Source organism: Tupaia chinensis, unplaced genomic scaffold, assembly GCF_000334495.1.
Source record: "Tupaia chinensis unplaced genomic scaffold, TupChi_1.0 Scaffold000315_1, whole genome shotgun sequence".
Lineage (NCBI taxonomy): Eukaryota > Metazoa > Chordata > Mammalia > Scandentia > Tupaiidae > Tupaia > Tupaia belangeri.
In genome coordinates, this window is record NW_006159808.1 from 451,607 (window position 1) to 475,309 (window position 23,703).

Genomic DNA, 23,703 nt, shown 5'->3' on the forward strand with positions numbered 1-23,703 from the left:
TTCTCACTACTGCCCCCTCAGGGCATCCTGTCTTCCCATCCCAGGCCTCCACCCTTGTCTCAGGCTGTTCCAAGTATAAGCACTTGTGAAACTTCAATAATAAATAAATACGTTACTTGTCACTTCATCTAGTAACTGTGAGAGCACACTGACTTGTTCAACATTTACTGTCTTCCCCATGCGCAAAGCATTTGTTGTCAGCAGAAAGTATTCCAATAAAAATCGAGTGTAGAGTGATTTTTAACAAACTAATGCCAGAATGCTGGAAAATAATTCCATTTCCAAGTATGCCGAAACTGCCAACCTCAGCAAAATTCTGAAAACTTATCGATTACTCTAATTTGTATTTAAAAATTTGTTGTCTGAATTTATCTTTGAATTCAGGTTATTTTCCATGTTAATGATGTCAGACTACAGCTTTTTTGTCTTACACATTCGCTGAAATATCTTAATACTATTCACCAAAAAAAAAAAATAGAGCCTGTATGTCATTAAAAGTTCAAAAGTGTTGCATTTTTTAAAAGACTTTTAGCACTGACTAATGAAAAAATATCAAGCACCACTGGTAAAAAAAAAAAAAAAAAAAAAAAAAAAAAGTTCTAGTATCCTAGAATATATCCACCTATCATATATTAACTCAATACATTTTATTTTAGAGAAAATGGAAGCCATAAACCCAGCACTTCCAATTAGTTATATTTAACACATTTTCCAAATACCAGCTTGAAGCTCTAAGGAAGCTGATTTTCAACCAGAACTGTTATTTCATGTGTAGAATCTGTCCCAAACACATTGCACTTTGGGAATGTACTTGCCTCTTCTGTTCAAAAGAGTGTAGTATAGGTGAGTACTCTGTTTTTACAGCATCTGGCAAATTATATATGCTTAGATAATTGTTGATGCGGTATGATTTGGGGCATGTTTTAAATTTTAAATAATGTCTTCAGGCTGATTCCATGGCCTAGTGATTGAGGGAGCCAGACCCCCACATGGCTGACAGTACGTTTGAGTCCCAGCCCTGGCAGCTTAAAATCACAATGAACATGCAGGTGTGTGGCTGAAACCCCCAAGGATGGAGAAACAGAGGAGAAGAGGTTGCGGCCTGACCATGGAGGGGGTGTTTTCTCCTCAATCTCTCTGTTTTCCTGTCTCTCTTTGGGAAGCACATGTGTCCTCTGGCTTAGAAAACAAAAAGACAAGACAAAATATCTTCAGAATTAATATGGATAGGACCTCGGTATTCAATTGGCTTGAAGAATATGAAAACCAAGACAGAGAGATTCAAGGTCCTTATCACCCCAAATTAGAGGAGGCAAGTGCCACCCAGCTGGAATGCTCACTCCCATGTGCCTCAGGACCCCAAGGAATCTTTCTGACCTGCTTAAAGGAACAGGGGACACAGCATGCTGTACATGCGCTAAGGCTCCCTCTAACCCTCTCCCACTGGGTCCTTCTACACCTTTAAAATAGAATGCTATGGAAGGGACGATGACGCAGTGCTGAAAGGACCTGAGCTCACGACAGATTGAAGGCCCAGGCGTGAGGGTCTAAACCACACCTCTACTCAACAGCTCTGGGATCATCCCAGATTCCTTGTACCCCCCGCTCCCTGTCTATGAACACATGAAGTCGAACTAGAACTCCCAGACCCCTTCCTGTCCCCAAACCTGTAATCCAGACTGTCTGTAAAAAATAAATGTAACTCTAGGACATTCTTTTTCTAAAGTAAAGTAGTAAGGGGCCTGGACGTTTTCATTAACAAATGCCAGAAGCTACACGGAAATTTTGGGTGCTCAATAAATATTAAACAATCAATTTAATCTTTCATCTGCAAAATGGGGTGAGTAATGCTGACTTGTCTCCCAGAATTTCATGTGAGAAATAATAAATGAGAACAAAGCGCTTTTCAGATAATGAAGTCATTTGAATAAGCTGCCTTAATAGGTCTGCGGTCTAGATAGATGGTGCAAGAATGAAGTGGCTTTCTCATTATTACATCTGTGAAATACAACAGTCCTGCCATCTGTTTCAGGAGAAACAGTCATTATCCTTGCTGATCACCCAAAGTCGGCATGACTAATTTCTGTGCAAATGGAATTTTTGTGTGTGTGATTTTGAAACATTTATCACTTTTAACAAAATGCAGCTTTTACTTCTACCTGCTATCAACATAGAATCCTATCTTGATTTAAATAGTTTAATGAGGCATTCCATCAGCATTCTACATTCTGCCCCAAGAAAATGCTTCCTGACATGACTGATAAGCTATACAAATGAGAAAAGTGTAAACTTAATAATCCTCCTACTCGAAGCCAGTACAATTCAGGAATTGATACTAAGGAAAATGAAATTTTTGCATTCTCGCTTCCTGGAGACTTCCAACGTATAGGACTTTTTGAATGTTTATGTTCAATCTATAATACTTTCTATATTTTCTTACAGTGTTTCAACAAAAGACAGCCAGAAGACAGTCTGATGGTGACAAGTTTCATGGACTTTCTAAGAAACCAGGTACCAAAGCTAACTTTATTCTATTTAATAATCTCTAAATAAGACTTAAAGAAATCTGAGACCAGCAGCTGGCATAATGGTTATATTGCTGGACTCCCACATGGCCGACCGCTATTCAAGTCCTGAAACTGGAAGCTTGAAATACTCCAGGTGTATGTGTGTGTGTGCTCAAAATTCTGAGAGTAGAATGGAGAAGGGATTGTGGTATGGCCACCTCCCCGGGGGATGATTTCTTGCCTTCTGTCTCTCTGTCTCTCTAGCAAGTACACAAGCCCTATAGGAAAAAAATCACTCTAGGAAAAAAAAAAAAGGTAGAATGAAAGAAAAAAGAAATTATATGAATACTGAAAAAAAAAAAAAAAGCCTCTTAGGACAAAAGTAAATCATGTGCTTGAGTAATTCCATTCTGAAGTCAGTACTCACCACAGTATAATTTGTCATAATAACATCAATACAAGAATATTACTTTAATTACTGAACACAGGCAATGTCCTGGGCAGAATGTCCATGCAGATGGACATTGGAGGCCCCAGGAAAGCCAAGGAAGGCAAAATCTCTAGCATGCATCAGAGACCACACTTCCTAGACATCAGGGAAACCACTGGGACCCAACCTATCAGGATCCCCAAAAGAAAGGGATCAGGAAGGGTTTCCTATGCCCTACTCTGGGTGCCAACAAAAGATTCTACCCATTTCCCTCTGTTCTCTTGCCTTCAACACTTGATCCACTTGTTTTTTTGAATAATTATTTTTCATGTAGAAAAAGGCTGAAAACTGTAACCACAGAAACATCTCACACAGGAGGGATATTTTCCTCCTCCGATTTTCCCTGAAATACTTGTCTCCTTTTGAAAAGAACAGAATCTTTATTATAATTTTTTCCTATAACAAGGCCTTACTTAATGTTCAAAAATAAATATAAAAGATGGCGCATGTAGGGGGTAGAATCCTCCAGCTCTGAGAATCAATGAGCATATTCAGACCTGCCTTTGAAATAACTTCAGTCCAAAATAATGCTTCCTCGAAAGTGAAACTGGTATCAGTAAAGTGTTAAAGAGATAGTAAAATAAAACCAGGAAATTATTTCACAGCACTACACACTCAAAGTCAGTGTCCTTTTGGGTCATTGTGGAGATGACAAGGTATAGATTAAGCCAGCTGCTAATACTCATTGAACTTTTAAATGTAGAACCTCAACAGATGTGCTCCTAGAATGCTATGAATTGTCCTCCAAAAGACAGTGTATCCTTAAATGAGTAATCTTCACTCATCACGTCAAGTGGCATTTTCTATGGCATCAAGGTTTTACTTAGTCCTTCCAATGAAGTATGTGGTGTTTGAATATGACATATGATGAAGCTGAATTTCTCTTCTTCCATGGATCACTTGGATATACTCCTTGTAAATTTATATGCAAAAACCTCTTTGTTTGATCATTTTTCATTTTTAATCATTTCATATTATGGGGACACAAACTTTTCTAAGCTTTTTGCCATAGGGCACATGTGCTCACTAGAGAGAGACAATGAGAAGGAAAGTGAGAAATCACTCCTCAGAAGGGATGGCCATGCCACAATCCCTTCCTCTCCATTCCCCTTCTGGGATTTAGGGCACACAGACACACACACACCTGGCACAATTTTTAAGCTGCTGGGTCCAGCCAGGACTTGAACCGGGTTCAGTCATGTGGGGGCCCAGTGCCTTAACCACCACAGCACCTGCTATTATCCCCCACTGTGACTGCAATTATCTCAAGAAATAAGTGTAAAACTCCATGCGAGATCATCGCATAATTAGGATCAGGACAGTTACTAAAGAATTAAAGTAGAGAAGACTATTTTTCTCTGGACCTCTCACATGCATCAGAAGCTTTGGAAAGAAGTAGGGGAAAAGATACTTTGAACTCTTTGAGAAAAAATTTCCCTGGCACATTTTTAAGTTATTTAATTATCATGTTTCAATTTAATTCTTTGAAAAATAAGGGAGAAATATGAAATAGGTCACAGGAGATGAAGGAAGATGGTGTCAAGTGTTATGAAGAGATCCTTGGAATACTTGATCTCATCAATGGGAGAATGTGTCCATTAAGCCTAAAAGACTCAAGTTATTATTCTGCCTTCTGTATAGCAAAACACTAGCCAACTGTACCCAGAAGAAAAGGTGGAGAGAGAATGGTGAAGAGAAGCAGGACCTAGCTATGCAATATTTTATTGCAGATACCTACCTAGATCTTGTTTCTAATTTGCTTCATCAAGGTAAAAAAAAGCCTAGCTTCACTAGGCTTTTTAACTCTTCAGAGACCAGAATACTGAAACATCTTATTCTATTTTATCTGAAATGTTCTTCTTTCTAGAAACTTAAATCCAACTTAAAGATGGCATTTTTTATGTCACCTTAAGGCAGTTTCTCTAGATTCCCCTCATCTAAGACATCGGCAATTTATTCTGTTTGCAAGGACCAGGCGAAGAGCAAACCTTACTAAATGACTTCTAAAAACCATCCCTGATGACTACAATCTTCAGGGAAGTCAGCATCTAACTGAGAAAAACATATAATTAGGAATAAATGGGAAGATTTTTACATGAAAGAATTAGGTACCTACGTACCTAGAAGAGCTTACTCCATTCAACCATTTCCTCCTAAACCTTCTCAGATATGCATATCCATGGAGTAAATCCAAGCTATTTCTTACTGAATTAGGAGACAAGTACTCTGAACATCCTGGTATTCATGCTACAGCAAGAAAAGCAGTATATGCTTCACCAATAATCTTTTTATTTGGTAAAAAAAAAAAAAAAGGCCTTTCGTGAAATGGTTTGTCAGTCAGGATTTTCTAATGGGACTAGACAAGTTCTCTAAAGAAAGTTAAAGAAATTATTTAATTCTTCCACTCTATGCAGAAGGAAAAGGGATTATGGGGACCAACTATGTTCCCAGCGAAAGAATAAGCATTTCAGATGCCCTAAACTCAAGACTTCCAGGAGATTGCCAGGAAGTTACATTATTGCTAAATCAAGGAATGTTCCTGAGGAACAGAAAAAAAAAAAAAAATTAATTGGCATCATTTCTATGGAAACTCAACAGATTTCTTTAACTCAATTTTCACATCTTAAAAAAATGTAAGGAAAAAATGCTGGGAACTTTGGATCATAGATAAATTTTCCATCAAAATGTAGTTTTAAAACCACTTTTCCCGGGGACCAGCAGTTAGCATAATGGCTATGTCTCTGGACTCCCATGTAGTCAACCACGGTTCAAGTCCTGGACCCAGTGCTAAAACTTAGGCCGGGCACGTGTGTGTGTGTTCCCAAGATCCCGAGAGGAGAATGGAGGAGAAGGGATTGCGGCGTGACCATCCCCCCTGGGGGGATGATTTCTCGCTTTCTGTCTCTCTATCTCTCTATCTCTCTCTGTCTTTGTAGCGAGCGCATACACCCTATAGGAAAAAAACTCTACAAAAAAAAAAAAAAAAACGAAAAAAAAAAACACTTTTTCCAAGTTGGTTTGAAATTTTAAAATTCCCAAGAGTGCGGCCAGCTATAGAATACACTGCTACTGTGCCTCCATCCTGCTTCCCAAAACCGAGTCTCAGGGGCGAGTCACAGACTTACTCTTGACTGGCACAAGCCAGGCCACTGACTTACCCAGTGCTTCTGGAGCAGATCGGGGTCTTCAAGTCTGAACTATGCTAACCTAGCTTACCAAGGACTGCTCTCTAACCCCCAATTCTAATCTATTAAACTTTTAACAGGAGAAGATTTCTTCCCAGTGCCTAGAATATTCACATTCATTTGGCTCCTCTCAAATCATAAAGTTTCTATAAATCATAATTAGTAATTAGAAGATGACTAAGTGAGCGTGATCCAGGCAAGGTGTGCTGGAAGACTGTCAGAGCGCCTTCAAGGACCTAGAAAGATCAGGGTAATGTCCCCACCTCTCAAAATCACCTGACAGTTTAGGGTCAGGAGTTCCCATGTTTCACAGACTGTTCCAGCTTCTTCCTAGCTGTGCAGAGGGGCCCTTTCTATCCACATCGAGAACATCCCTTTTACAGTCCTAGTCTTACCTCAAATTTGGCAGGTATCAATTCATGAGGCTCCAGCATTCTTTTGGTTTTTTTAAATGCTAATTTATAAATAATAGATGTCCCTGTTTATGGGGAACATTGTGGGTTTTCAAATGTGTATACATTGTGTAATTATCTAATCAGGGTAATAGAATTGTCACCTCAAACATGTCATTACTTTATGTCAGGTACACTCAAAGTCCTTGCCTGTCGCTAATATTTTGAAGTGTACATTGACTTGACTTGTCTTCAACAATTCTATGGTGCTCTGGTACTTGGGAACTCAAGCGTTCTTTTTTTAATTACTTATTTTATTTAAATTCTTATCATTTTTATTTTACATTTGGTATAGGGCACATACACTCACCAGAAGGGTGGGGAGGGAGTGAGAAAGTCAGCCACCAGGTCCAGACTGGAACCACTGTTGACCATGTGGGAATCCAGCACCTCAACCACCAGGTCACTTACTGTCTCCAAACTCAAGTATTAACAAATTCTCTGCCTATGGTCATGGGTCACATCTGCCAGTCTCCTCAGACACGTCGTTCAATAGTGAATGTCACCAGGGATGGGTTGTTGCTATCATTCTTCAAGGAAAAACCATTTAAGTAGGAAGAAGGAACACATCCACCCTAACCAACTACCTGTACCAGTCAGTCCCAGCTTCAGGAGAGCCTAAGAGCTGTTTGTAGAATTTTAAAAATTTTGTTGTCTCAGCCCTACCTTTGACATTGATTAAACACAGAGCAGATAAGAAAAGTAATTAGCAACAGCCTCAAAACCAACATACATAAAACAAAATCTCACCAAAAGAATTCTCTTTCAGAGGTCACACTGTGGTCAAGATTAGCTCCTAAATTTGTTATATTTCAAAAAGTAATCTGCACAATATAATTTGGATTTTTTCAAGCATTTCAGATCATGTTTCACATAAAAATTCCACTTTCCAACCACTGCCTATTACGTAAATGTATCGGTTGCTACAAATGACTCTTGCTTTTATCAATTGCCATCATGCTTTTTATTTCTCTACAGTCATTATTCTATCAAAAGTGGGACAGTTAAAGACACATCTCAAGAGAGTCATGTTGTCAAGAAAAAAAGAACGAACATTTATTTGCGATAATGAAGACTATTTGAATGTATTTTTTTAAAAGACATTTAAAATTTTTTTCCCAGTAATTTCATCTGCCTGGCCCCAGTAGTCTTATGAGTTTGTAACCTCTGGTACCATACAGTCCCTACATAGCAATTCTTCACATTGCAAACCACGGAATCATTATTGGCTATTCTTTTCGAGGGCGTGTGTGCTCATGAGAAAGATATAGTCAGAGAACATATATTTTATGTGTTCTCAAAGTGTCCAAAGCTATAACAGTGTGATGAATGTTAAATAATAAAGTTGTCTATAAGTAGGAGACCTGGGGAAACTGGAAGGCATTACCCTTATGTGGAGAAAAGAGAATGCTGATCTCCGAGGCATTTTCAGCAGGCTGTATTTGCCAGTACTGGACATATTAAACAGAAAAGAGGGAAAATTGTCAGAATGTGGTCATTTGTACTCCATAAGAGAATAATGGCCTCGTTCCCATTTCCAGTCTAACTTACATTTTCATTTGTCATATTGCTCACCAAAGTTTTTGTTGTTGTTGAAGTCATACCTGGAAAAATTGGTGTAATAGCTGAGCTCCTGCCTAAAAGGATGATGTGTTCGTGGCAAGAGAAAGAAAAGCAAAGCATAAAAAGATGAAATTCTTAATGATGGCAAGAACAAAGTTTGGAAAACAAGCTAATGCTAGAATCTGGGACTGATTCCAATTAATTCTAAGGTCGAAAAAGGTGATTGAGACAGAATACGTAGATAAAAATCACTAGTCTACCTGATGTCTATGAAACAAAGCAGTCCTTCACTCATAAAAGAAGGTAGGGAAGTATTTGAGCCCTCCCCTACATGCAGACACCAGCGAGCTCTCGGTCATACCAGTGCTACATTTTTTTATGTTTTTTTTTTCATTTCATTTTCTTCCATACATTCAATCACATTATTATTTGTCTTACAAAATGGATATTTCAACAGGTGAACATTTCTCCCTAACACAGTTGATAAAACTACAAAATATCTTCAACAGATAATACCACACCTCTTTGTACCATTAATGCTTTTCCTCCCTGTCACTCCTCCAAATGTCCTTCCTCAGACCCTCCTCTTTCACACACTATATCTGGTAATTACAACAATATGCTGTATTTCTATATCCTTATTCAATTAGTTTCAGTCATAGAGTGTTCTGCTCCTCAGCTCTGGTGTTTCCATATGCAAAAAGTAGTCCTTCCAGTAGAAAGTAAAGAGGAGTTCCTTTTTCTCTGCTCATGGGACCCTCAAATGAAGCTCAATGATGGAGGGATGGGTTACGGGAAACAGAGACCCAACTCATGCATAATAGGTGCTTTAATAAAAAATAAATAAGTAAATAAAACTAGGACTAACATGTGCTAGCAAGGTTGAAGAGAAGGAAGAACCCTCATGCACTAGAAATGCAAACTAGTACAGTCACTATAGACAATGGTATGGAAGTTCCTCAAAATTAGAATTACCCTATAATCCCATTTTGGAGTGTACCCCAGACAGGAAATCATGCTGTCAGGGAGACATTTGCACATCCTTGTTTGTTCCATCATTATTCACAATAGCTAAGACACGCAATCAACCTAAGTGCCCATCAACTTATGAATGGATAAAGAAAACATGGCACAGAGATAAATGGAATACTATGCAGTCATAAAGAACAATGATCTGTTGTTTAATGTGAAATGCACAATATAATACTAAGCAAAAGAAGCCAAACTATACCCCCTTTTTAACAAATACCAAGGGCATACCCCCTTTTTAACAAATACCAAGGGTCCTCACTCTTTAGCATAAGATGAAGAACTCAATAGCATGAAAGTTGAGATACTAATTATAGACACTAGAAGTTGAATGTAGGAGAGCGGGGGTTCAGGAGAAAATGATTAACAGAATAAGAATGCATGTGCAGGGACCAGCAGTTGGCATAATGGCTATATCTCTGGACTCCTATGTAGTCGACCATGGTTCAAGTCCTGGACCCAGTGGCTTAAACTCACGTCAGGCACATGTGCATGCGTGCCCAAGATCCTGAGAGGAGAATAGAGGACAAGGGATTGTGGCGTGGCCATACCCCCTGGGGGGTGATTTCTCGCTTTCTGTCTCTCTCTGTCTTTCTGGTGAGTGCACGCACCCTATAGCAAAAACCTCTAAAAAAAAAAGAATGCATGTACACAAGTAGAATAGTTTATAGAACACTGTTTCACAGCAGAGTAAAAAAATGTCTTTGGTAATTCAACACAGACAAAAAAGGAAGAAAAGAACAAATTATATGTGCACAAAGTAATGTAATGTTAAATGTTGATGATGATGAATATGCTTATAGCCATGGCTTGATTATTACACACTGTCTGTGGCTTTAACAACCATATTGTTGGCCCACAGAGATGCACAATGATGAAATAAAAACAAGAAATTGCAATTTAAAAAATGCAATAAAATAAAGTAACCTAATTAAACAAAGCTTTAAAGAACTGGGGGTGGGAGGATAAAATGTGATCCAGGATAAAGGAAAGTCATCATGTTGAAAGTACCCAGGAAATCGTTTTAACTGTGAGAATGAAGGAATGACTGAGCACCCAGCAGAGGGTGCGGGCCAGGCATGCCCACATGCCCACCGTCCCAGCCGGCCGGTGTGGGGAGGTAGAGCAGTGGGACAATGCTGGAGCACCGCTTTCTCTTTCTCTCTCTCAAGAACTAAATAAGCAATTTCTTTTTTAAATTTGCTACTGGGTGTGTGCACTCACTAAAGTGAGAAAGAAAGAAAAAGTGACAAAGCGCCCTGCGGGGGAGATGGCCACACTGCCATCCCTTCTCCTCCATTTTCTTCTCAAATTTTTGGCACACGTGCATATGTGCCCAGCACATTTTTCAAGCTGCCAACCCCAGGGCTTGAACTGTGCGGTCAGCCATGTGGGGTTTAGCCTCCTCACTCACCATACCCCCAACTGGCCCAAGCAAAATTTAAAAAAATTAAAGGCAAAAAGAAAATAAATTTTACAAAACAAGATTATATATAAGACAGGAGCAGCAGCCGCGGCAATAAATACATACAGTTATAACAGCCTGACACCGGAGGATCTGCCATGGAAGCCAGCGGGCACCGGGCCCCGTGCTGCCATGACAATGACTTTCCATGCTCAGAGCTATCTGGTAAGGCACATCCTGTTTTCCTTTTTTTTTTTTGTTTTTTTGTTTTGTTTTGTTTTTTTGGAGAGATTTTCGCTATTGGGCACGTGCGTTCGCCAGACAGAGAGAGACATAGAGACAGAAAGCGAGAAATCCCCCCCCAGGGGGGATGGTCACGCCACAATCCCTTCTCCTCCATTCTGCTCTCGGGATCTTGGTCACGCACGCACACGCGCCCGGCGTGAGTTTTAAGCCACCGGGTCCGGGACACGAACTGCGGTCGACTACGTGGTAGTCCAGCGACATAGCCGTTACGCTAACTGCTGGTTCCCGTTTTCCTTTTTAAAGGGAACTGGTTATTTAAAACAGGACTCCAGAAAGAAAAAAAAAAGGTGAAATAAATAGACACAAAAAAAGGAGAAATGCCAAGATGTAAATTTCTGAGGATCGTGAGTGATACTCATTTTGTTTTTAGTTCTCTATTTGCTAAGTAGTGAGGACAAACATTTTGTATTCTAAAAACAACAAATAAAATGAAACAGCAAAGAACATGCGAGCCCTAAAGTTAGGTTATATGGAAGCCTTACTTGGGATTTACAAATAAGTCAATAGGTTAAGCACCTTCTGACTTGACCCTGTGAAGCTAACCTTATTTAGCTACCAATCTCCACGCTAAGCAGTGAAGAGTAACTTCAGATCTAAATCCCAGTTGTAGTTCTTTACTGAGAAGTCCTTTCCAACTTCCATAAAATTTGGAGTATGGCGTGGCACGACACGGCACTGTTAGTACAGGATGGTCTGTCTTGCACAGATCGGAATGGTATGGTTTCTATGAGAAAGCCTGTTAGTAAGATGGGAGACTATTTTTATCATAAAACAATATATTAACATTACAGAAAGGGGGCGATCAGAAGAAAATGACTCCTGATATAGCAATAAAACAACTTATCTTTAAAATTTCCCTTCCATCCTTTATTGTGTACACAAATTTTCTTTTTTGGCTTTTTGCCACAGTGTACACACATTCACCAGGGAGAGAGAGAGAGTGACAAAGAGAGGAAGTAAAAAATCAGTCCCCACAGTGGATGGCCAAGCCATAATCCTCTCTTCATTCTTCTCTAGGGATTTTGGGCACACATACACACACTCCCAAAGTGATATCCAAGCCACCGGGTCTGGGCCTCGAACCACAGTTGCCCATGTGGGATCCATAGCCTTAATCACCTCATCACCTGCTGACCCTGTGTATACAGCTTTTATACTTAAAAGTTAATGTTGGTGGGCCAGCAGGTGGCATGGTGGTTAAGGCACTGGACTCCTACATGGCTGAAATGGTTCTAGTCCTGGACCTGGCAGCTTCCTTTCTCACTTTCTTTCTCTGTCTTTCTCATGAGTGCACAGGCCCTATAGCAAAATAAATAATAATAAATTAAATTTAAATTTAAAATAATTATTTCTTAAAAAGAAATCGATCCCAAAGGAACTAAATCTTTAGAAACCATAGTTCTTCTCGAAGTTTTACATGAAGGGATCAAGAGTCTACAATATGTACAATTAGCAGTCTGACAAATGTTTCCCAATGAAAATTATGTTAAACTTAAACTCTTCTGAAAGTAAAGCTAAAAACAAATGTAAAATCGGAGAGGAAGGAAAACTTCCCAGCGCCACCCCTCCCCCACCGCAGAATAATCTAAAGCGTAGATGCAACCTTGCAAGCCCTTCCGGAAATCACAAGCTGCATGTTTTAGTTCGAGTTCTGCCCCTAGGTAAAAGGTAGTTGAATGCCCGAGTCATTTTTCTTTGCAGCTTGTCCTGCCTGATCATAAGGTATTAAGACAAATACTCTAATCTCTTTGGTATGGGGAGAAATATAAGTAAAAGCAGACGTATGCAAAATTGATCTCGTTGTTAACAACTCGTTTTCAGAACTGGATGGCTAAGACCAGACTGCCCTAACTTCTGTTCTTGTGCTCTCCTGCCACAATCAGGCTAAACAGCACCTCTCTGCAGAAGTCCTAGGCATATTGTAAGAGTTACAGTTTGAAATATGGAGATGATTGTAAGAAAAAGGATTTGGCTTTTTTTTTTTTTTTTTTTTACTTGGACTAATTGGCTGTGTTCAGTGTCTACAGCAAAACTGAACCAGGTAGGGATTTCTGGGAAGACTTTCCTTGAGATAACTCAAGGAAAAAAAAAAATTTCTACAAGAAGCAGAAAATCCAGCTGTCTGGGTTGCTTGAGATAAAAATGGACTCACACTTAGGCACAGGGACAGCGGAAGTGGGGAGGGAGTGACGCACATAGGAGTTACGTGACGGCACTGAACCTGAACACTGAGTTACGCGCGTAGGTGTTACATGACAGTGTTGAGTCTGCACATCAAATTACATGTGTAGGTGTTACATGACGGTGTTGAGCCTGCACACTGAGTTACATGCATAGGTGTTACGTGACAGCACTGAGCCTGCACACTGAGTTACATGCATAGGTGTTACGTGACGGCACTGAGCCTGCACACTGAGTTACATGCATAGGCGTTACGTGACGGAACTGAGCCTGCACACCTGAGTTACACGCATAGGCGTTACGTGACGGCACTGAGCCTGCACACCTGAGTTACATGCATAGGCGTTACATGACGGCACTGAGCCTGCACACCTGAGTTAGGCGCGTAGGCGTTACGTGATGGCACTGAGCCTGCACACCTGAGTTATATGCATAGGCGTTACATGACGGCCCTGAGCCTGCACACCTGAGTTAGGTGCATAGGCGTTACATGATGGCACTGAGCCTGCACACCTGGCGGGTTGGCACCAGCCATCCAACCACCAACTGCACTGCACAAATTGCGTTTGGGTGGGGAGGCCTGTGAACAGCAAATGCATGAAAAGCAAGATCTCAACTGTTACCCGTGCATTTTGCTATAGGCCCTGTTAGCCCTCCGGCTGACTTGTGCTTCTGTTCCTCTGGGACTTTCTTCAGGCTCCGTCAGCCCTCCAGGAGGGTTTATATTAATAGTTCAGAATCTGTTGACATCTTGTTAGCTCTGGGGGAATCGACTTCTAAAGGAAAAGGCAACAATGCCCCGTGGGAATCCGAAAGATCGCCCAGGGAACAGTTTCAGTGCCCAGGACTCTTTCTGGAAAGGAACCCTCTCCCTGTTCCTGTTCCAAGATCCATTGACCAAATCCTCACCACAGAGAGGGGCATGAGCAGCCACTTCAGGATCACTCTGAGGTTCAAGTCCCCTTTAGATACTTAAAAGCTACTATCAAATATTTGAAACTTTTCATTTCCAGAAAAATCAATCCTGGTTCTTGCAACAAATCCTATCACTACAGGATGTAAACGCCCCTCATTTTGCAAAGCCTTGTCAATATGGCACCATGGTCTACATACAGACCCACTAGTTGAGCTCTTCCTTTGTTGAAGACGGTCTCCCTGTAATGAGCACCCTTCCCCAGGGACAGCTGTTAGTGTGGTCGGGCAGAACTAGGTGTTTCCTGCTTCCGGGCTCTGAGGGCATGTTGAGACGTGACGGTGCATTAACACGTGCTGCTGCCATTAGCCTGCCCTGCTGGGATGCACCCTGGGCGTTGGGACTTGCGAGTATACAAATGAGCAGGTACAAACTCCCGCCTTCTGCAGCCAGCGAGGAGCTCAGCAAGTGTCGCCAGCACCTGTAGGAGTGGCAGGGACTGCGGTAACCTGGAGACCACTTGCTGTCCCTAAAGGCATGCAGGGCATTTGTATCTCCCAACAGCACGAGGGACACAAAACAAAATTGGTCCAGGTTGCTGCCACTGTGCCCTGGGGCCAGTGTCTTGATATGTCAGCCACTTGTTAGAAAGGAGAAACAGATATTCTTCTAATATTCTTCTTCTTTTTCTTATTTTTTTGAAAGAGAGAGAAAGAGGTATTTTGACTGGGTTACATCATTTGAGATCCTCCTGCCCCAGGCTCCCAACTAACCAGGACCACAGACCCACACCACCATGCCCAGCCTGTTCAGGTTAGGCCACAACCAAGCCTGGGGCTCCCGTGTGGCCTCAGCCTCCACACCATGGTGCCCCCTGCTGGCACCACAGTGGTTGAGAACCCTCTAATATTTGCATGTGTTGACCAAAGGCGTGACATACCCCAAACAACCTCTTTTGAAAAGGAAGCCTGTCACTACACAATGAGCCATTACGTACTTTAGATCTTTCAGGAATGCGTCTTCAAGTGATCCTAAGCCTCTTGCAACATTTGGAGATTGGCTGAGATTTCTTTTTCCAGAGTTAAAGAGGTTGTTTATTCTACGTATATTCGTGATTAATAATAACGTTAGCATTTATTCCACTTACTCTGCACGTGGTCTCTTCTGATCCTCCAAAAAAAAAATATGATTTTGGCCCTGCCCACAACTAGGGCAAGAGAGCCTTTGCCACTGTTCTTTCTCTCCTTGTCCTTTCATGTTGGCAGTGATGAGACGTTCTTTTTACCTAACACCGGGTACCAGGCACCACCATCTCTAGAAAGAAACTCACAAAAATCTCGGTACTGGCTTATTCCATCGGTGCTCGTGGATAGTAAGAACCAGGATTTCCCATGGCCAACTTTTCAGGGCCCTCTCTTCCCTAGTTTCTCACGTGTTGGCTTCTTGTTATAACCCCTCCCCCATTCACATTGTAGACAGAGCTCGGATCGAGAGTCCGGCCTTTTCCACGCTGAGGGGCTGCCTGGCTGCCGGGCAAGAAGAACTCATCCTCCTGCAGGAAAAAGTCAAGAATGGGAAAATGTCTGTGGATGAAGCCCTGGAGAAATTTAAACACTGGCAGATGGGACAGAGTGGCCTGGAAATCGATCAGCAGGTAATTCTGACCCCATAGCTCTGAAATACTCCCTCAAGGAGAAGCTCCTGGACGAGTCTTTAACTGGCCACTGAGAAGGATTTTGCAGACAATCAACAGATTGGAAATTCCGGTTTTGCATTTACTGGGCATTGCTGAACTCAGTCCTGGGACTCAGTGAATCTAAGCTAGAACCTAATCAGCTTATAATAGCTGTCCTTAGTATAGTGAAGGATTTTAATCTAATGGCTGAATTAGTATGAATCACCTTTCCACTAACATGTACTCAGCTTTCTGAAGAATATTTTGTAGACTAAGTTTAAAGAGAACAAGAAAAATATTGAAATTACATCAAGCAACAATCTTAAATGAAATAAATTTTTATTTTCTTTCTCCTTAATCTTTGAGGGAAAAATAGAATCATAAGTAAATATAACTGATATACAAATATAGATATAGATATATAGGTAGGTCAATCAGGGCTTAAAAAGAAATGCCAGGAATCTTAACTACATGTTAACTTTGGATAATTTTCTCTTCTGTAAACTATTAGGTTGTCGGGAATGTCATGACATACTTTTCATGTTTTTCTATGCAAAAATGCATCATGATTTTCCTGGCAACCCAGTAATTTAATTAGGCCACAACCAAGCCTGGGGCTCCCGTGTGGCCTCAGCCTCCACACCATGGTGCCCCCTGCTGGCACCACAGTGGTTGAGAACCCTCTAATATTTGCATGTGTTGACCAAAGGCGTGACATACCCCAAACAACCTCTTTTGAAAAGGAAGCCTGTCACTACACAATGAGCCATTACGTACTTTAGATCTTTCAGGAATGCGTCTTCAAGTGATCCTAAGCCTCTTGCAACATTTGGAGATTGGCTGAGATTTCTTTTTCCAGAGTTAAAGAGGTTGTTTATTCTACGTATATTCGTGATTAATAATAACGTTAGCATTTATTCCACTTACTCTGCACGTGGTCTCTTCTGATCCTCCAAAAAAAAAATATGATTTTGGCCCTGCCCACAACTAGGGCAAGAGAGCCTTTGCCACTGTTCTTTCTCTCCTTGTCCTTTCATGTTGGCAGTGATGAGACGTTCTTTTTACCTAACACCGGGTACCAGGCACCACCATCTCTAGAAAGAAACTCACAAAAATCTCGGTACTGGCTTATTCCATCGGTGCTCGTGGATAGTAAGAACCAGGATTTCCCATGGCCAACTTTTCAGGGCCCTCTCTTCCCTAGTTTCTCACGTGTTGGCTTCTTGTTATAACCCCTCCCCCATTCACATTGTAGACAGAGCTCGGATCGAGAGTCCGGCCTTTTCCACGCTGAGGGGCTGCCTGGCTGCCGGGCAAGAAGAACTCATCCTCCTGCAGGAAAAAGTCAAGAATGGGAAAATGTCTGTGGATGAAGCCCTGGAGAAATTTAAACACTGGCAGATGGGACAGAGTGGCCTGGAAATCGATCAGCAGGTAATTCTGACCCCATAGCTCTGAAATACTCCCTCAAGGAGAAGCTCCTGGACGAGTCTTTAACTGGCCACTGAGAAGGATTTTGCAGACAATCAACAGATTGGAAATTCCGGTTTTGCATTTACTGGGCATTGCTGAACTCAGTCCTGGGACTCAGTGAATCTAAGCTAGAACCTAATCAGCTTATAATAGCTGTCCTTAGTATAGTGAAGGATTTTAATCTAATGGCTGAATTAGTATGAATCACCTTTCCACTAACATGTACTCAGCTTTCTGAAGAATATTTTGTAGACTAAGTTTAAAGAGAACAAGAAAAATATTGAAATTACATCAAGCAACAATCTTAAATGAAATAAATTTTTATTTTCTTTCTCCTTAATCTTTGAGGGAAAAATAGAATCATAAGTAAATATAACTGATATACAAATATAGATATAGATATATAGGTAGGTCAATCAGGGCTTAAAAAGAAATGCCAGGAATCTTAACTACATGTTAACTTTGGATAATTTTCTCTTCTGTAAACTATTAGGTTGTCGGGAATGTCATGACATACTTTTCATGTTTTTCTATGCAAAAATGCATCATGATTTTCCTGGCAACCCAGTAATTTAATCCTGAGAGATGACTGGAGGAGTTGGTTCTGAGATAAGAAGGAAAAGAGAACATACCACCTATGCCCCTTGGCATTCTTCAGTGGGGTGTCAGGGCCTTATTCTATCATATCCCAGACCTTCCCACTTCCAGAACATTCCAACAGTCATTTTCTTTCCATCACAAAAAGCCTTACTGTCTCAGAACACAGTTCTCAGGTACCTGTTGGATTAAATGCATTTAATAAACTACTTTAGGCCAAAGTATAAATAAGTAATAACATTTTAATATGCTGCCTTTCCCAAAATATGATTTTTATTTAAAAGACAATGATTAGGAAGATAATTTCTGGACAATAGATAATTGAATCACAGTGGTAAAATTGCGGCAATGTGGCATTTAGGTGAGAGATGGCCAAGGAGACTTTCCCAGGATGTCCGAGATCGCACATGTCGGAAACCACCTGGCTCTAAGGGCAGGTCCGGTTGTGGGCTGCTGACTGGACAGGGCCCAGGCTTTGCAGCATAAAGCAAAGCAGTTTTCTGCCAAACAGATGCCAAACAATGCGGACTGAAGAGTTCTGCAGGTGCTCATCATTCAAGGCCAGAATGACAGCACTGCTTCTCACACCATGCCAGTGCCATCACTAGTAATCATCCCCTTCACCCAGAAACGGAGGGGAATGTGCTCAAGTGCAAGCCTCAAAATTCCTTTTCTAGCAGTGCTAGGTTACACAGGTTTGCTTGAAGTCAGTCAATTGTACTTCATCCTCAAACCCTTAAATAAGGACAGTTTTGTTTTGTCTTGTTTTGTTTTATTTTAATTTTTTCCCAGAAGGCGCATCCACTTGCCGGAGAGAGAGAGAGAGAAAGAGAGAGCAAGAAAACATGTGGCAGGGTGATGTCACAACCCCTCCCCCCATCTCTCCCTCCTTTAGGATGTGAGCTTGCACTTACATGTGTCTGGCGTGTCTCTCAAGCTGCTGGCTTTTGGACTCAAACTATGTTGTTAAACATGTGGAATCCAGAGGCCTTAACTACCAGGCCACAGGTTGGCCCTAAATTTTTTGATTTAGAGTAATACAACCTAGGTATCTTGTTAGAAATGCTGTCATTAGTTGTTTCATTAAACCCTTGGTTAGTTCTATTTTGTTTGCATATTTATATTCATCCACTTTATGAAATTGTGAGAATTAAATAAGATTATACATGCAAGAATGGCAGTTGGCACATTTAAGTAGGAAACTGCTACTAAGCTGTGTTGGTACTAGTTATAGTAGTTGATGTTTTCATCTGGATCAATGAAAACTTCGTAAATCATGCCTTCTTTGTCCTGGTTGCTTCCTCGTTAAGGAAAAACTACGACAGCTACGAGATTGCATTATTGGGAAAAGGCCAGAAGAAGAGAATGTCTATGGTAAGTAAAATTCAAAAAAGTCTATTTATAAAATGATAGGTGATAAAGTAGAAGGTGCAGAGCCTGTGGCATTGAGCAGGCCTGAGTTCAAATCTACCCCTTATCACTTCCATTATACAGGGACTCAAAAACTTAGGGGTCATATCTTTTTTAATAAGGTAGAGTATTCTAAATATAGTCAGTTCTCACAATTGTCCACATATGGATCATTTTAAATTTCCAAGAATTGTTATAGTTCTTGGGGCAGGGGCATGTGCGTGGGTTTGGGGTGGGGGGGGGGCTTCAGCACTTGACATTAGTGCAGACTAAGCTCTAAAATAGTAACTCTCCAAAGATCAAATAGCACATTAGAAATTTGAAAATAGCAGTCCTTCATCTGAATACTATACCCAGCAAGATTATCCTTCATATGGGAAGAAAAGATAAGAATATTCTCAGATGAACAAAACCTGAAAGGATTTACCAACACCAGACCAGATCTCCAAGAAGTTCTCAAGAGAGTGCTTATACCAGGAAAATTAAAGACAGACACACAGAAATAAGAGTTCAAAGAATGGCCCACTTACTCATAGGGACAAGTCTGGAGTTGAATATTATATCCCAGAATTTAATTGGGAAGATCAAACCACAACAGAACATAGATTAAGTACATGAGACTGAACTGGTGAGAGAGAATTTTATGACTTTTGACTAAAACATTGCTGATTTTCTTTTAGGCTTTGTTTTCTGGTTTTAAGGATTTTTGTCCTGTCTTAAGCTGTGAATAGGTTCATGTACCTACTATTTGAACAGAGTCCTAACCTGTTTCCTGGCTTTTAGTTTTAAGCAAATTTCCTTAACATTTTTGGATTTATTAAAGCTAAAATTGCTTTTCTTGAAATTAAAAGATATATTTTAAAATGCCTATTTAATGACTGTAGTAAGCTATATAGCATCAGCTAGGTGCTACCTTATAGTGTATTCATTCTACTCAGAGTTTCACACCTAAAGTCAGACATGTATTTACAGATATGTATATACCAGCTGAACTTGCAATTGAAAGTAGTTAGATTAGTTAAGAAATTTTGTGAATCAATAAAATGTGGGGGGGAAAGGAATGGAAAACAACTGTAGACACCTGAGATAGTGTGGGAGGAGGGTGGGAAATGGCAGAGGGTGACAAATGGGGTAATGTGTGTGTATGTATACACACACACATATATATATATGAACTAGAAATGGAAAATTATTGATGACAACATGTATGATTAAGCCACTATGCAGTATATTCTGGATGGGAAATCTCATTTTGTATGCTGTGACAATGCTCAGGGAATGAATGTAAATTATTTAATTTTTTAAAATATTTCAGAAAAAAATTACAGTGCACTTGTCACACAAAGAAATTATAGATGATCCGTTACAAAAAAAAAAAAAAGAAATTTGAAAATAGGTTACATTTTCACTATCTCACTACTCTTTACCCAAGTCTCTACTCCCCGTGCAGATATTTATAAACAATGAACCACTAAAAACCTTGAGCTTCTTTCTTCTATCTTCAGTAATATTATATAGCTTTAGCTAGTGCTTCATGTTGAAAATCACCGTGTTGAAATTCATTTCTCTTCATTTTATTCAGCTATTATTTACTTTTCTATAAAGAATTCCTTTAATCTCTCTTAGAAATGTTTTCTAAAACATAAATATACTTTCTAATATAATTAAGGGTATAAGTAAGTAGCTATGTTCACCAGACCTCCATTCTAATGTAGAAAAAGATTAAAATTTTATCAATTTATAAAATTACAGATTATATAGGTGATTTCATTAAGTAGTAGTAGTTAACATTTCCTGAGGACCTACTATACACTTTTATAATAACCTTACAAGATACATTAGTCCCAGTTTACAAATAAGGAAATGGAATCTCTGAGGAACTGAAACATCCAAGGACTCATGGATTAGAAACTATAATCCACTTTCTGTTTTAAGCCAAAATCAGTGCCTTTAATCATTGGTCTCTTGATTAAGAATCAATTAGCTCTCCTTTCAGGCACAATGGGATAAAGAGTACAAAACAAACCTTGCCGTTGTACAGAACACTAATTAAAATGACACAAACATGAAGCAGCTGATTTCAGCATGTGGACAATAGGCATTGGAGACTATAATTCCAGACACAAGAAACAGAATAAAAGGATCTAGTCTACTCCTGCCCTGACAAAGCCTAAATCATGCTCTTATAAGATCCACACCGGAGACAGAGTTTGTAGGCTGAGCTCCATCAAGGACCTCAGAACACCTTGGGCTTTCTACAGATCAACACCAAACAAAGAACAAAGTTGAGCCTCTACAAGTTCTTGTCAGTAGTTGAACTGCCTGCTAAAATGAGACTCATCAGAGGACTTTTACAAATTCCAGGATATATAACAGATTATCTAGATTTTCCAGTATTCAAACTGCAAAAATGAAGAAAACATACAAAGAAATAGAAGAAGATAATCTATAGTGAAGAAAAAGAAAGCCATCAACAAAAACTGAACCTGAGATGGTATGGATCTTAGCGAAGACTTTAAAGCAGCTCTTATAAACATACCAAATTAATTTTTAAGAATATGGTTTTAAAGAGTGAGTAAGGGTATCTCAGCAGAAAAATTAAAACAATAAAAAAGAAGCAAATAGAAATCATAAAAAATAAAATTACAATAAAGGAAATGTTATAATGTATCAGATGAGCTTATTAGCAGTTTGGATATAGCAAAGTAAGAGTTAATGAACTTGAAGACAAATCAATCAAATTTATCTGCTGTAAGGAACAGGGAGACAGAAATACTTTGAAAATGTACAGAGTCCTAGGGGAATATAGGACAATATAACTCAATCTAGCATACATATAAATAGAGACCGACAGGGAGAAAAAAGTGAATTTGGAATAAAACATTTTTAAATAAATAATGACCAAAAACTTGCCAAACTTAATGAAAACTACCTCTATGCAGTTCCAAAAGCTAAGAAAAAAATAAAACAAAACAAAAACACACACAACAAAACCCTCAGTTGGCCTAATTCTTAAAAGAACAACATCTAGACAACTTATGGTCAAACTACTTCAAGACAAGGTGAAGAGAAAGTCTTAAAAGCAGTAAGAACACACACATGAAAGATTATCTGTTGATGATAACATGTATGGTATCTTCAACTGGACTGGTGTGAAGTGTATTCATATTGGGTAAATTCACTTTACAAGCTATAGTGATACGTAGTGATGGAATGTATAAAATTTTAAAAATTATAATTTTTTTAAAAGCAGCAAGAAAAAAAGACTCATTTCACATAGAGGAAGAAGGATAAGAATATTCACTAATTTCTTATCAGAAACAGTGGAAGGCTAAAGATAATGCAATAACATCTTTAAAGTGTTACAAGAAAAAAATAATGACCACTTAGAATTCTATATCCAGAGAAAATATCCCTCCTTTAAAAGTTTGGTTGGGAAACCAGCAGTTAGACTAATGGCTATGTCACTGGACTCCCACGTAGTCGACCACGGTTCACATCCCGGACCCGGTGGCTTAAAACTCACACTGGGCGCATGTGCGTGTGTGCCCAAGATCCTGAGAGGAGAATGGAGGAGAAGGGATTGTGGTGTGACTATCCCCTCTGGGGAGTGATTTCTCGCTTTCTGTCTCTATGTCTCTCTCTGTCAGTCTGGCGAGCCCACGCCCCTATAGCGAAAACCTCTCAAAAAAAAAAAAAGTTTGGTTGAAAGAAAGTTATAGATAAGAAAACTTAGATAATTTATAGCAAAATTATAATACAATAAATGCAAAAGCATGTCATACACACTGAAGATATTATCAAATAGAAACTCAAATCCACATTTAGGAGGAAAGAACACTAAAAGTTACACAAAACAGATAAGTATAAGACGTTATGTTTTCATTTTTCTTGCAAATTATTTCAAAGGTAAATGTTTAAAATAAAAATAATAACACAAGTTGGGAGTTATATAATATGAAGAAGAAAAAAGATATATAAACTATCACACAAAAAAGAGGGTACAGATAAGTGGAATTATAAGTATGCAAAAATGTTATATGGTAAAGTAGAAAGTGTGAAGAATAATCAGTTATAAAGTAAGAAGAAAAAGATAGAATAGAAAATATGAAGTGTCAGATGTAAGCTATGAACCATGAAGGGATATACATCATGAGGTAAAATAGTCTCTGATATGTTAAGGATACATATTTAAGTAATAAAGAAACCACTAAAACAAAACCTAAATAAATAAAAGAAGTATTTCTAGGAAACCTATAAAGGAAATAAAATAGAGTATTAAAAAACTAAGTCACAAAGAGTAAAGCAGGAATATAGCAAAAGAGGAGCACTAATAGATAAGCAACAAAATCAAAAGTAAGATAGTGGTGTTAAACTGAGCCATATCAATAGTTGTGTTAACAATAAGTAAGTGAAATACTTAAGTAAGTTAAGTATTTAAAACACAGACACTTTCAGAGTAGATAAAAAAATAATAATAATACCTAACTTCATGCTGTTTAAAGACATGCATTTTT

The 23,703-nt window shown here is 39.4% G+C and overlaps 1 protein-coding gene across 1 annotated transcript in view; it reads left to right on the plus strand.

Moving 5' to 3' along the window:
* Nucleotides 1-23,703, plus strand: part of BANK1 (B cell scaffold protein with ankyrin repeats 1) — a 235,995-nt gene that overhangs the window by 203,487 nt on the left and 8,805 nt on the right. Inside the window, exons 13-15 of the mRNA XM_027772930.1 lie at nucleotides 2,443-2,511; nucleotides 15,507-15,685; nucleotides 19,087-19,150. Of these exons, the coding sequence (XP_027628731.1) occupies nucleotides 2,443-2,511; nucleotides 15,507-15,685; nucleotides 19,087-19,150 (312 nt within the window). The remainder of the gene's footprint in view (nucleotides 1-2,442; nucleotides 2,512-15,506; nucleotides 15,686-19,086; nucleotides 19,151-23,703) is intronic.